The following is a 15567-nucleotide window of genomic DNA, read 5'->3' as shown; positions in this document are numbered from 1 at the left end:
TGATCAAACTTTTATTCTCCCGCGAAATTTAATTCAGCGCAAATTTATAAACAGCTTTTAATTCCCAACAATAATTTAATTCATAACAAATGTTAATTACAGGTGACTAAATAAAAAAAATGCTAGATGATAATTAGAAATCAAGGGATTTATTGAACGGTATTTTATTTTTTTTAAGAACATATTTACACAATTTTTTATAAAATATGCTCAAATTTTATATATCTGTATATACCCTATCAGATAGAAGTTATTTACAATGATGTATGTATGTATGAACTTCTATATCATATGATTTTTACTTTTTCAATAAAAAAAACCTATTATTAAAGAATAATGAAATAAGAGCATGTAATAAAGTTGCTCGCATATGAAATAATAGAAGTATAATTTTAAATAAATTGTTTCTTAAATTTACTCCTCTTTTTTTAGCTTACTAATATTACATTGTTAGCGCACTTAAGTATGTTGTAGAATTAACTACCTATCTATTTTGGATATTGTGAGAAATTAAATATCCTGCGCTAATTGGTTTCTTCATTTACGGTGTAAGATAATTATAATAAATAAACGAAGAATGAATATATCTCAATAGATACACTGCAAATTAATAACGCTTTTACTTAATTACGAATGAATACACATGCATGACAGTCGTAACACAAATGTTCATGCGTAAATGAACGATGCGGAATTAAATAATTGTTGAAAGTACTATACGTATACTAATTGTATCGTCTGTAAACGGTATTCGTAATTTACAGTACGCATATAAATAAAATGTGCACGCTTATCGTTACGTACAAATGAATTTTAACAAAATCAAGAACTCAGTACACATTTCTTAATGTTAGTATACCCTGCTTATCATCGCGATACAGGCGTAATACTCTGTAAGTATCGACTTCTCGTGGAATTTAATAAAAAATTCCACTTATTCGCTGAATACACGTAACATTTATAAAAATGTATATACCCAAATACATACAATTATATTAGAAAAAGGGACGTAACGTGACAAGTGAAACGAACGTACAAGATGCTCAAAAAGTAGTAATAATCGTAGCTTCCAAAAGTAGATTATTTATTTTTTGAATACTTTATACGATCGTTCCCATTGCGTATGCTAACATAGTACAAAAACTTCATTAAATAGTTGTCGTAATTTCGCACTGACACTGTAATAAAAAATCGATGGCGTCGGAATACGTTTTAGTGTTGAGATATATAAAAAATTGTCCGAGGGCGTACCACACATATATTCAAAGGCTAGTTACGGGAACATCTTCGTATTCTCGATGGTCCAACCTGGTCATTGATATGTGGTCCGCAGCGTATCCCTAGCAGCTTGTCGTTCTCCTAAAATATAATTATATGGGAGTTTAAAACAATGTCGAATTAATATTTATCTCTTGATTTCAAGTTGATTGATTTACCGTGAATTAAACAATATATCAGCCCGGGAATTAATGAACCATACAATTAAAAACGACACAACAGCCACTGAACTACCTAAAATCATCGTTAATCGCTCTGTAGCTGCTGAAGGTTTAAGGAACATCCTTACGCTTAATGTTTGCCATATAGATTCCGTCCATGTAGAATAAAGACCAGATTTCATGTCGTATCCTGTTAAAAATATAAAAAATAATAATTCCACTCTTTAAGACGATTCTCTTTAAATTTATATAAACACGCACCATCGATAATAAATGCCGGGCTCATAGCCGCGCTATAATTCACATTTGAACTAATACATATGCCAGTTAAATTATCGCCAGCCATCCAAATCTGATGATTTTTATAACATGTAGTTTCATTCATATGCGGTAATTCCTTTCTAGTCAGATAAGCAAGAAGTTGACCAGTTAACGTAGTGGCAGTATTGGCTACCCTATGTACACCGACGTATAAAGGTAGAACTTGATTAATTAATTTGGCGCCCGGTGATGAAGCGGCGTGAAACAAATAGCAGTTGGCACTTTCCAAGTAACATGTTAACATTTCAAAAATCTGAGACTCGACGGACTGAAAGGTTTCATCAATGACTGGAGGTTGATTACCAGTTATATTTTCATAAAGAATTTCAGCAACATGAATTGCAATCTTTGCTAAAGCAGTTGAAAGTCCATTGTCGCTTCTGAAAAGAATATCTCATATAACAGATACATAAAATAAGAGTAACTTTATAGATAACTTATAGAATTAGAATTGTACTTGTTAAAGGAAAGACTTTCTGCATCGTCTAAAATTCCATTGTAATATCTATTTCCGAAATATTCTCCATGATCGCTAATAACAACAGCAGGTAAATCATGTTTCACATCTAAGAAACTTTGTACCGACGTAGGCGGTACACTGTCTTCCAAAACGGTCGCGTTCAATGCATTCTTCATTTTATACATTATATCGTTGTTCCTTCCGTTAGTAGAATGAAGATACAATTTCCCTTTATTTAACTGACCAAATTCGATCACACTCTTAATGTCATCCAACTTTAAATTTACTCCACCTAATGCATTGAAATTACCTTCTTTCAGGTCATAAACTAATCGACTGGATCCTATATAATCAAAAGCTTCGCCATTTAATAGAGAAAAAACAACGTTTGTTTCTGAAAAAAAAAAGAACAGAAATGATAATACGTACTTATCTTATGTTTTATAAAATCTACCATTATACTTACTGTTCACCACAACATCTTTAGCTAATATATTCAAGTAATAAGCAGTGGCAATTAACGTTACTAATCCTGTTACGACGTTACCCGCTCCAGGTGATAGTCCATCAAACAGGGAAGAAGCATCCAGCCTGGCTGTTACCATTATTATTGAATTTTTCTCCATATCTATGGGAGCTAGAGGCCAATGTATGTTTCTATCTCCCAACGGTTCGCAAAACGGTGTCGGAATATAATTCAATTTGGATTCGCCGCGTCTGATACAAGATTCAGAGTTAACTGCGGCAAACATAAACGATCTCATTTCTAACGCGCACAAAGATCTGTGTTGCTGATTTTCTATGTCGTGTGTATTAAATTTCCAGAAACAATCTTTTATAGCTTCAATCATGGTCTGATTCTGGAATTGGAAGTTAGTAATTTTTAATTTGTATAATTATGTTGAGCCAGCAATGAAAAAAAAAATCAAAATTGACCTCTGTATAAAACATTGGAAACTGCCAATCCTGCATGAGTAAAGATGATCCCAAAGGATTCCAAGGAGAAGCTTCATTGCATCTTTTATATCCTGAATACCTATTTGGACAGGTATCTTCAGGAGAATAATGATCTGGACGTGGTTGACTGGTGTTTTTTGCAAGTAGAACTCCATTTATGTTATTTGTCTTTTGTAATCGAAAGAGTACATCTTTCATGAACATGGAAAATGTAAGGACTATGGTATAAGGACCATCAGTGGCATTTTTTTCAATCCATCTAATATCATTTTCTTCTTCAACCAAATGAATGACACCAACGCTTCCTGACCTACTTGCTATAATAGAAACCATATGATATATTTAAATAACTGGTATATGTTACCTGATAAATATATCAATATTATTTAATTTATCTTAAGTAAAATAAAAATTAACAAATGAATAATTATTAAATTAATGAGAATATAATTAATATGTTTGTATAATCTTACAGGAACATCCAAATTGATGTGTTCCATTATGTCTACGGAAACAAGCAGCAACTCCTTCAAAAGTCATATAAATCATATCCTTTATCCGTTCTGCAGCAACTAAAAACATAATTTTGCATTTTCTTAATTTTGTTTCAAATTCACTGACATTTCACTTTTCATTTATGTAAGTGTTAAAACTAATTGTTTGATAAAAAGTTCAGAATCGTTGTCTTTGTAATTTATTTCAATTTATTTTGAAAACGAAATTTCGTAATTATGCGTTACATAAAAAAACACGAAAGATAAGTACAAAGTAAAGCTTTGTTTAGCTTCATCTACATCCTTTTCAAAATAAAAATTCAACGATTTTATTGAAACTTAATTATTATCTTACCTAAATTTACGATTAGAAATATTAGAAGATATCCACAGCCTAAACATTTTGCCATTTTTTCCGTCGTGGTGGTACTTGTCAAAAGTTTGTTTTATTTTTCTTTAGATCCACCACAGCGGATCGTCTTTGTGAGGTTAGACACGATGACACAAATGCATCGCGTGAATCAGAGAATAATTGAGCGTTTCAATTTTACCTGGCCGTAGACGCTACCGCCACCATTGCACCGCAACTATATGGCGGGGAATTTTCTGAATCATCTTATGGTAAATCAGTAAATAAATGTTTGAATTAATCAAATTTAATTACAATCTAGCTCAATCCACCTTCGGAGATGAAACAAACACATGTTAGAAAAATGGAACTTTTCCATTAAATAATTGCATGTTACATAATACGTTTAGTGAATAATTAAAATAATTAAATTATTGTCTAAAAAGTACATGTCATTTGCAAAGAAACGAGAATGAAATTAGATCACCAGTGAATACGCTCCTGAATCTGTTCATCACTGTTTCAATGTATTGTCCTAAGTTATGTTGTACGCCAATGGCAGTCTGACGCAGAATTGACAGCGCGTAACACGCTTAAGTGAAAGTTTTCCTCTTTTTTTCTCTACAATTTGTTTCGTACAGTAATTATCGATAGTGTTGATATTTTATTATTTTCCTGCTCCTTCCATACCTTTTTTTAATAACAAGAGCTCATCGACGAGACGTCATACGTGGTAAACAAGTTAATCGCGAAACTAATTGATAGTATTCACTTTATTGTATTACAATTTTACATTAATTATAATTTGTAATAAACGAAATGAATAATAACAATCTTACTGTGATCTTAATATAAATTAGATATACTCTTAATTTTAATACTTTTAGGTGCATAGAATTAAAAATGATGCCTACCTTGTGATCCAAGAATTTCTCAATCCTCCGAGGAACGTATTTTTGCAAATTTATACAACACAAGGTAAACAATCGTTTTCCGTACCGTCATCAATAAATAATTTCAAAAATTTATTAATTTTTAATATAATTTCGACTTCCTGGAATCAATTCAACGCGCGTAAAAACGTCAAACGGATTTGATATTTTTCCCGATCAGGGAAACAGAAAGTGGCACTCAACGACGATGACGCACATCGCGTAAAAAGATATATCTATACAATATAGAATAGCAGGTATCAATTAGGACGGCGCACGTGAGCGCGGAAGCACGTGTATCGAGTATCGATAGCGTGCAGCTACGTCACACACGGCTGAAGCACAACGGTGAGCCCTGTGCAAGTGTCAGACTGGTTTACAGAAACGAAAATACAATTCAGATATTAAGTTTTTTGTGACAAATTTTTCGAAAGTGTGAAACGATAAACGCATTTCAAATTTGCAAACTGTTTTATGGAAAGTAATGCACGTTGTTCGATACATATTCATAAAACGAATGTCAACGTTCAGTAGGTGCAGTAACTGATTTCGGCGAGCATGTTGCAAAATGATTCTTTAGGAAAAGGAAAGTTTGAAGAAATAATTTTCTTTTGAATGAACGAAATGTGATTGACAATTATTGGTTAGAATGAAAACGGCATACGATAACAATGTACTAATCGTGTGGGTGTTTGTTTCAGGTACGGCATCCAAACTGATGCCAGAAGCGATTCATCGCGAAGGTAAATGGGTTTCGTTTCCAAAGTACACGAATTTTTTCCGCAAAGAATTTTCGATCCATCTGGCCGTTTGTGTAGCTCGATTTGCGATCAGTTGGAAATCACCGTTCTGGAAAAACGTAAAATTCAATCTCAGCCAGGATAATAGGTAAAGATGTTTATTTTAATTCACTGTCATTGATGTGATAGTAATTGATGTTATTCCTTTGTTCCGAGATTAATCAGCAGGAAACGTTACATCAATGTTTTGGAAGCTGATCTTTGAACGACGCAGTTGCGTTAAGAAAAATGTACGATAAACCGTTTTAAAAATATCGGTATCGTGTTTAATTTTCTATTCGCCAATGGCAAAAAAATGGCAGGTCACGGTTACTAATTTTCCCACTATTATTTTAGATAGAATGCATTTGATTCGGTAAATGAGATTGATCGAGTGTTTCCCGCTCGATCTTTAATTAGTTAACAATTTCCACCAGTTTCCTTTCTCTTCGTGATACACGTGAGTCGCAAAGGGAAACACGTGAATGGTCTACTGGGAACTGGCAAGCAAGTCCGTGACCTCCTTTTATACGTTTCAAACGTTTTATTAATTATGGAAAATGTTAAATTGTTGGACATGTGTACAAAATTTCGCCTTATTCCTCTGAGAGACATTTCGTTACGTGGAGCCAATTTTGTAACTTTCCTAACATTTTAATTTGCAAATTAAATCTGAAAAATGTTTTCAGTGATCGTTACGGTTGGCTGCCTCCCGCTTCTAGAATTCAGCATTCAGAGGGTTGAACGTGTATCATCAGAGGACCAAATATCAAGTCATTCAACCAAATGAAATGAACTCGTCCTAGTCCAAGATCTTATACAATCATTAATGATTGCCAATTGGCATAAGTAAATAGGAACACGTTGCGTCGCCGTTTTGAACCAATTCATTTCCAGTTGCGCCATATTCTTTACACCATAACTCAGTACGGTTGGAATCCACGTGATCGTTGAACGTAGACACGTGAATAGCCTACTGAGCCTGAAGACCGTTTAGTCCATGACCAGGTTCCACGGGTAGCGATCCTTTTACCGGTACCGCTCCCCTTTCGAAGTAGCACGTTGCAACCGTGCATACCTATAGGTACAGGCACGTGTATGCCCTAGTCGGCTGGTCGGCTCTGTGGCCCCAATCTTGAGTCTTGCACAACGATTACGCGCCTTTCCAATCGTCCTTTCGCTTTTTCTCTTCATCTCCCTTGCGAAGGACGTACTAAACGATCTCTACCGTAAGGCAGTGTGCTCCTTGACAGCATTGCACTCGTTTGCTCCACATATTTCATAGAGATAGTCGCGTGGAGTTAGCGAGACCGTTTGCACGTTTAATTCCCGGTGTCCTGACAGAACTTCATAGTGTTGAATGAAAAGTAGAAGTCTGCGTGAGGAATCTGTCTCGTTATGCTTTGGAGGAATCTTTCACGGTGAAGTAGTAACGTTCTGAATCGTCACAGTAAGCTTTAACATTTCTTCTGTTGCTGGTAAAACAGTATAATTCTCAGTTTTGAGAGTAAGCTTTAAATTTCCTTCTAACGATGAAATAAGAACGTTTTAATCGTGATGGTAAACTTTAAATTTGTCTCTTTCGGTAGTAGAAATAGTAACTCTTTAGTAAGCTTTAAATTTCTTCTTGTCAACAATGAAACAGAAACGTTTTCAGTCGTAACAGTAAGCTTTAAAGATGAAAGATAGTAGACATTATGAGGTACTGGTGGAATTATTCGTTTCAGATCAGTCTTGTGGTCAGTCTGCTAGATTTGAATGTGGGTGAAGTCAGATATAATATTTTAAAATTATAATCAAACTCACTGGGACTATGATAGTTTATTAATGCAATGTTTATTGGTAGATGCTGGCACTAATGAGCGCTCCAAAGCCTGCTTTCCCGGAGATTGACAATGACAAGTTTGAGACCATCATGAAAATATCAAACAAAGACACGGTCGAGCAAAAGAAGGATCGTTCCAATAACGATGCAGACCCTTCAAGAACCCTCCAGCTTTTACGAGTCAAAGGATTTCCTCGGTTACTACCTGAAGGTTTGATCTATTACTATCTATACGATAGCCGGATGTCCGTTTATATGTAAAGAAGCGTTCGGCTGAAGGGGTTGAACAATGAGTTCAATCAAATATTTTAGAGCCCTCTATCTGATATAAATTAATTGTACCACAGGTATCCAAGCGTTGGTCAGTTACTGCCGATACCTGCAGGAATTATCATTGTCCTATTCGTTTGTCAGTGACGAATTGCTGTTAGCCTTAAGTGCTGAGAAACAGGTGCAATTAGAAACGCTACGATTGGAAGCTCATCCGGAGATAAAACCGCTCCCTCGAGTCAGTGATAAAGCCTGGTTTACGTTTTCCAGTAATTTTCCAAACATAAATCTTGTACTGTAAGTGTATTTCCAACTTCAATGTTGCATTTTGTCTAGATAAATAACGTTTTGTTTTTACCATTAATCAGATTATCTTATATGACAAACGAAGATGATCAGACGCCGCTGATTGCACCGTACGTTCCTATTACACACCTGTACTTTGGAGAAGCACCATCTGAAGCAACTGTATTATGCATTGCCGATCAGTGTCCTCAATTAGTCGAACTGGTGATCGCTGCTTATGGACCTGGTCTACTCGATGATGCATTACTCTCTATAGCTGAAGGATGTCCACGTCTAAACGCCGTTGGTTTAGGCGATTGTGAAATCACGTATGTAGTACATTAATCCCTCATTAACTGTACATGGAATTAGTTAATTACCAAGAATAGACTATCTCCTTAAGAATTTGCATGGAGTTTCACTAAATCTTTTTCTTTTCTGGTCACTCTCAGTTGCTCAGGATTGTTGGAATTTGTTACACGATGTGCGAAACGTTTACAAATCCTGTACGTATGGGAAACATCGTTGGTCGAGGATTCCGAGCTTGATGTTACGAAAGTATCAAAGAACGTATCGTTACGCCTTGGTCGTACGTGGGTACCTGAATATATACCGTTGTATTAAATAAAACAAGTAATTCGAAGCAATTTATACAAGATACAGTTGCAAATAATGGCCGGCAATAGTTCGGGTACATAGCAGAAATGTGTGTGAGTAATAAACTAGGCTTTATAGATATTTCTTTTCTATCTTTTGTATAAATCGTTTATGTGAGTGATTATTGACTATTGACTCGTAGAATGGATATCATATACACATTATAGGTTTCCAATATTCTTAGGACTGCTGTATTCTTTGAAGAACCAGAAAAATTTAAGGTGAAAAAAGATTGTACATACATAGATTACCATATTGTATTGATAACAAGGAAACCACGTAATTGCGTTTTGTTAATTTGTATTATTTATGTTGGTGTTCAAATAACTTTATGAAAAGGTCGAACTTCGATGCCGTAAAAATTAGAAAGAACGAAAAATGCCTCGTATCGTAAAAATTGCTCGTATCTGTTAATACCAAAAATATAAACTTTATTAGATTATAATGGTATCTTTTGCGTGTGATGTATATAAAATAAAATAATATTACTACTTATTTACCAACCGTCGCTCATGATAGATATGTATAATATACAATAATTGATATAGTCTATGATGTTATTGTAATACAACAGAGTATGTACATTATTTCTACATTATAACACAATAAATGATTGGATATATTTAATATTTATATCTAGTAACGTTATCGCTTAATGTTTTTCACGATGAAACTTATTGTTTTCTGTTTAATTTACGTGATTATTTTTCTTTTCTCTTTTATTAGCATCCTGCTGATGCTATTCTAATGATGCGAGGCGCTCAGTCTTGTATCCCAGCCGATAATCCAATTTTCTGTCTTAGTAAGGCCGATTAAAAATTTTATGTTCGAACAACTCACGTATTTCAGTTTCGTTTATGACAAATTATGTATATTAATACATATAAGAATCTGTACCGTTTCTTTTTTTGTAAAATTTTAATGTTATATAACATATCGAACAAATGTTTTTACACTCATTACGAGTATCATAACATCTTCCATTCTGATTATTCATAAGGAATAGCAGTTTTAAAAAATATAATAATAATGACAATAAAAGTTAACTTATTAGATATATAACAATGGCATATACTTGTTACATTATCGATTAGAAAATGCAGTATTCGTTAGAATTCTTGAAGCAATTGATAAATGATAAGCGTACATAAGGGTCTAATTAAAAGCTTAAAGTAACAGAGCCCTTTGAACACGTTTACCGTACATATTAAAATTATACTATCACTTTAGTAATATCAGTATGAATATTTTAACAAGAAATATTGCAAAGACTTTTAGGAACACGTAGAAAAATTATTCTAATGTAAATGTATGGCTTTCCTCCTTAATTATCTATGCCGTTGCAAGCATAGAATCTAGGTTTCTTTCTTAAATTAGAAATTATTTTTAAAAAGGGCTCAAATACGTGTAAAGCATTTCTATAAACAAGAAAAAAAAATGTAATTTTCAATTTTATTATCATTGCCCTGTTAACAATCACTCTGCTCCTGAATTGCACCGATTTTTATAAATTTACTATGTAAACACTACTGTTAAGTCTCATTCAATATGAGCATTTACATTATGAAATAATGTAGAAGACAAACGGAATTTTTTTTTTTAAATAAAATGCAAACACAACGAATAATTACTCGTATCGTTTACAATATTAACATATCTTATACGTATTTATAATATGTATGTATGTGTACCAATTTTTTGCGGAAATAATTTAATGCTACTAAATTTTGCATCAACCAAGGATCAGACAGTCGCGTGTTAATTGAGACTTAATTACATACATATTAGATTTTCAGATATGATCTGTATAGTGCTAGCAGATTCTACAACATAGTGGACTATTTACATTGATGATTTTCCTTAACAATAAACTTCATTAATAGTTCTAACGATTTGCAGGAAAATCGATTTAAAATATAAGTAATTATAAATCAAACTTTGCTCTATACAGATCACAGTATATCGAGGTTTAGTTCGGATTTTAAACGCGGTTCACAGCTGCATACAAACTATTCAAAATATCATTAACTTTTTAGCACCACCTTAGGCATATTCACTATCTTTTATATATATCCACTACTTTTGGCAAAGTAATAATAACGCTATTGTTACGCAAGTTTACTATTTAACAGGCATAACAAAATAGGTCGACGATTATCCTATATCATTAAAAAGGAGCAATCAAACAAATGGACGGGTTGGTTACTTACTCTACGCGTAATTTAAGTTTGGGTACACGTAAGACTAATGCAGCGTTAAAAGACATGATGATTTTGAGCATCGCGGCTGCTGAATTTGCTCAAGGGGCCATTCCTCTAAATGTATTTAACATACAACTTTCTCGTAACTATCTTGCAATTAATTAATTAAATAATTAATTTTAAAAAACTGTAAGACTTTTTTCTCGAAGCCTTTTATATATATATATATTTTTTTTTACGAAAATCTATAGTAAAAAGCTTAAGCCCCAAGAACAAAATAGATAATATAATTATTATGATTGCCTCAGCGCACAATATATGTAACAATAACAAGATTTTCTTCGTGACATACTTTACTCAAAATGATAATTTCCTTTCCATAATAGATTTCTCTATTAGTTTCGCACCAGTATCTGTTACTTGTTAAGATATGGCTTCCGGTATGAACCAGTCATATCGATAAAAACATTTCAAGTACCCGGATCGATCCTGTAACATAATATTCAAACAATTAAAGATATTTCTATTACATATACATTGTTTCTATTAATCATCATAATTGATAAATACCTATACAAAACAATCAATCGGGCATATCAATGGAAACTATAGGTACCACAGGTTTTGTTAGGTCGATCTTTTTGAAATGTTTTTCATTCTTTTCTGAAACCATTGGTTCCGATGGTGGTTGATCTTGTTCACTTCTTGGCTGATAAGAAATATTACCATATTCTTGAAGCAATGGACACAATCCTAATAAAAAGTGACAAAAGTCTTTCCTAATACCAAACCACCATCTGTTTCCTCCTTTTGCATCGAAAGACATGAAAATGAGTGTTATATGAGATATTAAAAGTGGCATCGCCACTGTAGTGTAATTTAATGAAATATCTCCATCCAATTTGTTTGCTAATAATACCTAAATTCGATTAAAATGATATTAATATAAAATTTATTAATCACCTCTATGTTTCAATGAAAATTATGGCTCTTACTTGGAACACTAAAATTGGAACCACAAGAAATGTGTATGCTAAGGCTGAATTTAAAGATGTCCGCCTTTGCCTGGCATTAATCTGTGGTGTCCTTAATAAAACAGCAGCAAATACTATCGCATATAGAACTGCCACTAAGGATAAGCATAAAAGTGCCCAAAGAGGCACAAACACTACTTCCCAACTCCATGTTATAAATCCATCTAATCTTAATGCCAAAAAGATGAATTGTAATACATTGACTGCACAAAATAATTCAAGTTCAAATGATCTATCATGTTTTGCAGCCCAGATACAGACCTGGAAAGATAAAAATATTTGTATTTTTTAGATAATTAATTTATATCATTTTCTTATGAAATTCAAAATTACTTACAGCTATTGACACTATAGAGATGAAGATAAGTGGTATGAATACAAGTATCCAAAGATGTCTTTCAGATTCTAACTTATCGCATACTAATAATTCAAACATTAACAAGATCAAATGTAATGCCAAAGTAATCAACATTGCTTTATAATGTACATAAGCATCCCCTTCTAGCCTTGCATGAGGATGTCTCCACCAAACATAACTTCCAATAGTAGCACCCAAAATGACCATACTCTTCCAAAACCATATTGGAACAAAGACAGTCCAATAACTCCATTCTATGATACCATCCAAGCGAAGAGCAAACAAAATTGTGAATATCATCAAACAACAATGTACCAAAAATTTGCTAAAACATAAATTAAAAGACATTAGTACATATTTATTTTTTCTATTCGTTCAAATATTCATATTACTATTAAAATTATGCATTCAAACTTGCAGAAATCTTTGACATATATTATAACAGATATTATAGAAAATTACAATCACATTTAATACAATAGCAATTAACTTATATAACCACAGAAAAACATTTTTTTACTGTATGCAAAACCAGTAATTATACTACGGAATTCTAAAATACATCAATTATTAATAATTTACGTAAAGGTTAATAATGTTATAAAAATGATAATATATGGTAAATAAAACGACGAACGTTTGCTTAAAATAAGTGACCGACCTATTTTAAAGCATATCTTAGTTCCAAAGGGTAAACATCGATAGATTTTTAATGAAATTGTCAAAAAGCAGTTTTATAATTTAAATCACGGGCAGGTAACAAAGAAATCGCATTGAAAATTAGATGATTTAATTTTTGTATGTATAAAAATAATAATACTATTCATCACTTTCCTTTTTATTCTACACACTCTTACACACAAGACATTAACATATTGTATTAATCTGTTGTTTATTTATTCGTTCGAAGAAAAACTAAATAATCCGTTCGCAAAGTTTTACCTTGGATTGAAATCTTGAAACAATGTTTGCAGATTCATGATTATCAGAAAGGTTTTGTAGGCCAACTACTTGACGCAAATCTTCGTGATGACCACCACGGACACATACATTCCACTGAAAATCGCTTCATTTACAGCAAAATTTATCGCGGAAGAACACAAACGATGGATTCTGCATTTGTGTTCAAGGAAAAAAATAAACCCCACCGTATTACATGCGAAAATTCGAATTGCACTGAAATTAGCCAAAGACCAACAGCTGACGACATTCGATATAGAATGCAACTCAAACGTTGGCAGGGAACTTCGTACTTATGTATATAAAATGCATTTATTAATTATAATGCGTAAAATACATGATTACATATGTTTTTTAACTAATTATTTACAAAATTATCAATTACTTGACGTGATCATTATAATTGATAGGTAATTCAATTAGTTTTTATTATGGTAACAAGAATGACTAGTTTAATGTTTTTAGTGTTCATACATTACTTTTAAAGTGAACATTTGACTTAAATTTAATTAAATATAGGTTGAAAACTTAATTTTTTAAAGTTATAACGCAATTATTTATTTTTCAAAACATGATTATTTAAAATATAAATATACAAATGTCAGCCAATCAACACCGATGAAAATATCGATAGTCGATAGGGTGTTCTGCCAGTTTCCGCTTCGAAGGAAGCGTGGTTCTTTCCGTGCGTAACTTTAATCATGGCGGTGGGTAAAAATAAGGGGCTTTCAAAAGGTGGTAAAAAGGGTGTTAAAAAGAAGATGTAAGTAAATTATAATATTTTTCTACTGTACTTTAAATGTTGTTTATATCAGAAATATAATTTCCTGCTTGATACCTTTTAAGATGCTTAATATCAAAGTAGATTCCATGCAGCTGACATTCGTACGTTTGCTTGTAGCACACGTTTAATATTTTGATTCTGTCAGTATACTAATTCATATAAAAAGTAACTTGAAAACTTAATCCTTTTTATTTTTTTTTACGGTAGTATATTTATATAATATTGTACTTATAATTGTTTGTTATTTATCATTCTTTTATTTAATTACATTTATATGAAAGAAACTATTGATTTCATGATAAGCAATGCATTTGATATTTTAGAAAATTAAGTAATTTAAATATGAATTTATAATCGTAAAGTATTATGATTTTTGTGAAATATGGTTTAGGGATTGCCATACATAACCTCAAAGTGTAGACTTCTAACCTAATTTTCTTTGGTTATAGTGTTGATCCTTTCACTCGTAAGGACTGGTACGATGTTAAGGCACCGTCTATGTTCACCAACCGTCATGTTGGTAAAACATTGGTCAACAGAACCCAAGGAACAAGTGAGATATTTTACCATAGCATTATTTTGTTACCATTACTTTTTGGTAATAATTCAGCTTATGGAAAGTGGTCCCCCTGGCTAATTTCTATTTTCTTATTTTACAGAGATTGCTTCTGAAGGTCTGAAATACAGAGTATTTGAAGTGTCCCTGGCTGATTTGCAAAATGATGGGGATGCAGAAAGATCTTTCCGTAAATTCAGGTTGATTGCAGAAGATGTTCAACATCGTAATGTATTGACCAACTTCCATGGCATGGATCTGACTACAGACAAATTGAGATCCATGGTCAAGAAATGGCAGACTTTGATTGAAGCTAATGTTGATGTTAAAACCACAGATGGTTATCTCCTTAGAGTTTTCTGCATTGGTTTTACTAACAAGGACCAACTGAGCACCAGGAAAACATGTTATGCCCAGCATGCACAGGTTAGCACTTACATGAATTGGACAAACTATCTGTATTTAGTGATTGCAATCCAAAGTTCAGAAAAGTTGTACAACAACTTTTGTGATTCATAAATTGCATAGAGTAATGGGCACTTCCTTACCACATTATTTTTTATACATAAAAAATAATGATATTCGATGTTGCGACATTTGTAATGGAATTCATCATCATGAATTATTATGCATATAGAAAGTTATACATATATTGATATGCTTTTTTGTGTAGGTTAAGAAAATCAGACAGAAAATGGTAGACACGATCACGAACGATGTCACCAAGAGCGACTTGAAGGGTGTTGTCAGTAAGCTGTTGCCAGATGCTACAGCTAAAGACATCGAAAAAGCCTCGCAAGGAATTTACCCACTCCATGATGTTTACATCCGTAAAGTACGTATAATCGAGCGCCTTATAATTAATGGAAAAGAATGTAATAATAATAGTAACGATGTTTAAATGTG

At 32.7% G+C, this 15567-nt stretch overlaps 4 protein-coding genes across 12 annotated transcripts in view; 2 read left to right on the top strand and 2 right to left on the bottom strand.

Annotated features, from left to right (window-relative positions):
* Window positions 1-224: 224 nt before the first annotated feature.
* On the bottom strand, window positions 225-4236 carry Nct (Nicastrin). Its single transcript, XM_034330538.2, has 8 exons — window positions 4027-4236; window positions 3651-3749; window positions 3157-3494; window positions 2687-3080; window positions 2218-2614; window positions 1701-2140; window positions 1437-1629; window positions 225-1359 (listed from the first exon to the last, which is right to left on the bottom strand). The coding sequence occupies exons 1-8, from the start codon at window positions 4079-4081 to the stop codon at window positions 1341-1343; spliced, it is 1935 nt and encodes a 644-aa protein (XP_034186429.1). The 5' UTR covers window positions 4082-4236; the 3' UTR covers window positions 225-1340.
* Window positions 4237-4535: 299 nt separating this feature from the next.
* On the top strand, window positions 4536-11460 carry LOC117607192 (F-box/LRR-repeat protein 3). 8 transcript variants are annotated; one of them, XM_034330571.2, is made up of 7 exons: window positions 4536-4753; window positions 4908-4998; window positions 5654-5695; window positions 7578-7767; window positions 7904-8123; window positions 8195-8440; window positions 8564-11460. In XM_034330571.2, the coding sequence occupies exons 4-7, from the start codon at window positions 7578-7580 to the stop codon at window positions 8733-8735; spliced, it is 828 nt and encodes a 275-aa protein (XP_034186462.1). In that variant the 5' UTR covers window positions 4536-4753; window positions 4908-4998; window positions 5654-5695; the 3' UTR covers window positions 8736-11460. The 8 variants fall into 8 exon arrangements, 5 of the variants coding, with proteins under 5 accessions (XP_034186462.1, XP_034186461.1, XP_034186455.1 ...); XR_004582144.2 differs by lacking the exons at window positions 4536-4753; window positions 4908-4998; window positions 5654-5695 and adding an exon at window positions 5698-5840 and having other exon boundaries at window positions 8564-8821; window positions 8953-11460; XR_004582143.2 differs by lacking the exons at window positions 4536-4753; window positions 4908-4998; window positions 5654-5695 and adding an exon at window positions 5698-5840 and having other exon boundaries at window positions 8564-8821; window positions 8936-11460.
* On the bottom strand, window positions 4935-13551 carry LOC117607189 (transmembrane protein 185B). Of its 2 annotated transcripts, none has more exons than XM_034330557.2 (5): window positions 13304-13551; window positions 12341-12686; window positions 11965-12264; window positions 11540-11888; window positions 4935-11458 (listed from the first exon to the last, which is right to left on the bottom strand). In XM_034330557.2, exons 1-4 carry the CDS (start codon window positions 13339-13341, stop codon window positions 11553-11555), a joined length of 1020 nt encoding a protein of 339 aa, XP_034186448.1. In that variant the 5' UTR covers window positions 13342-13551; the 3' UTR covers window positions 4935-11458; window positions 11540-11552. The 2 variants fall into 2 exon arrangements, with proteins under 2 accessions (XP_034186448.1, XP_034186449.1); XM_034330558.2 differs by lacking the exon at window positions 13304-13551 and adding an exon at window positions 13023-13272.
* A 379-nt stretch (window positions 13552-13930) lies between these two features.
* Window positions 13931-15567, top strand: part of RpS3A (ribosomal protein S3A) — a 35346-nt gene continuing 33709 nt past the window's right edge. Inside the window, exons 1-4 of the mRNA XM_034331265.2 lie at window positions 13931-14084; window positions 14555-14658; window positions 14765-15087; window positions 15335-15496. Of these exons, the coding sequence (XP_034187156.1) occupies window positions 14023-14084; window positions 14555-14658; window positions 14765-15087; window positions 15335-15496 (651 nt within the window). The 5' untranslated portion in view covers window positions 13931-14022. The remainder of the gene's footprint in view (window positions 14085-14554; window positions 14659-14764; window positions 15088-15334; window positions 15497-15567) is intronic.

The sequence above is a fragment of the Osmia lignaria genome, chromosome 14, assembly GCF_051020975.1.
Source record: "Osmia lignaria lignaria isolate PbOS001 chromosome 14, iyOsmLign1, whole genome shotgun sequence".
Lineage (NCBI taxonomy): Eukaryota > Metazoa > Arthropoda > Insecta > Hymenoptera > Megachilidae > Osmia > Osmia lignaria.
This window is presented reverse-complemented; position numbering and strand designations above follow the sequence as displayed.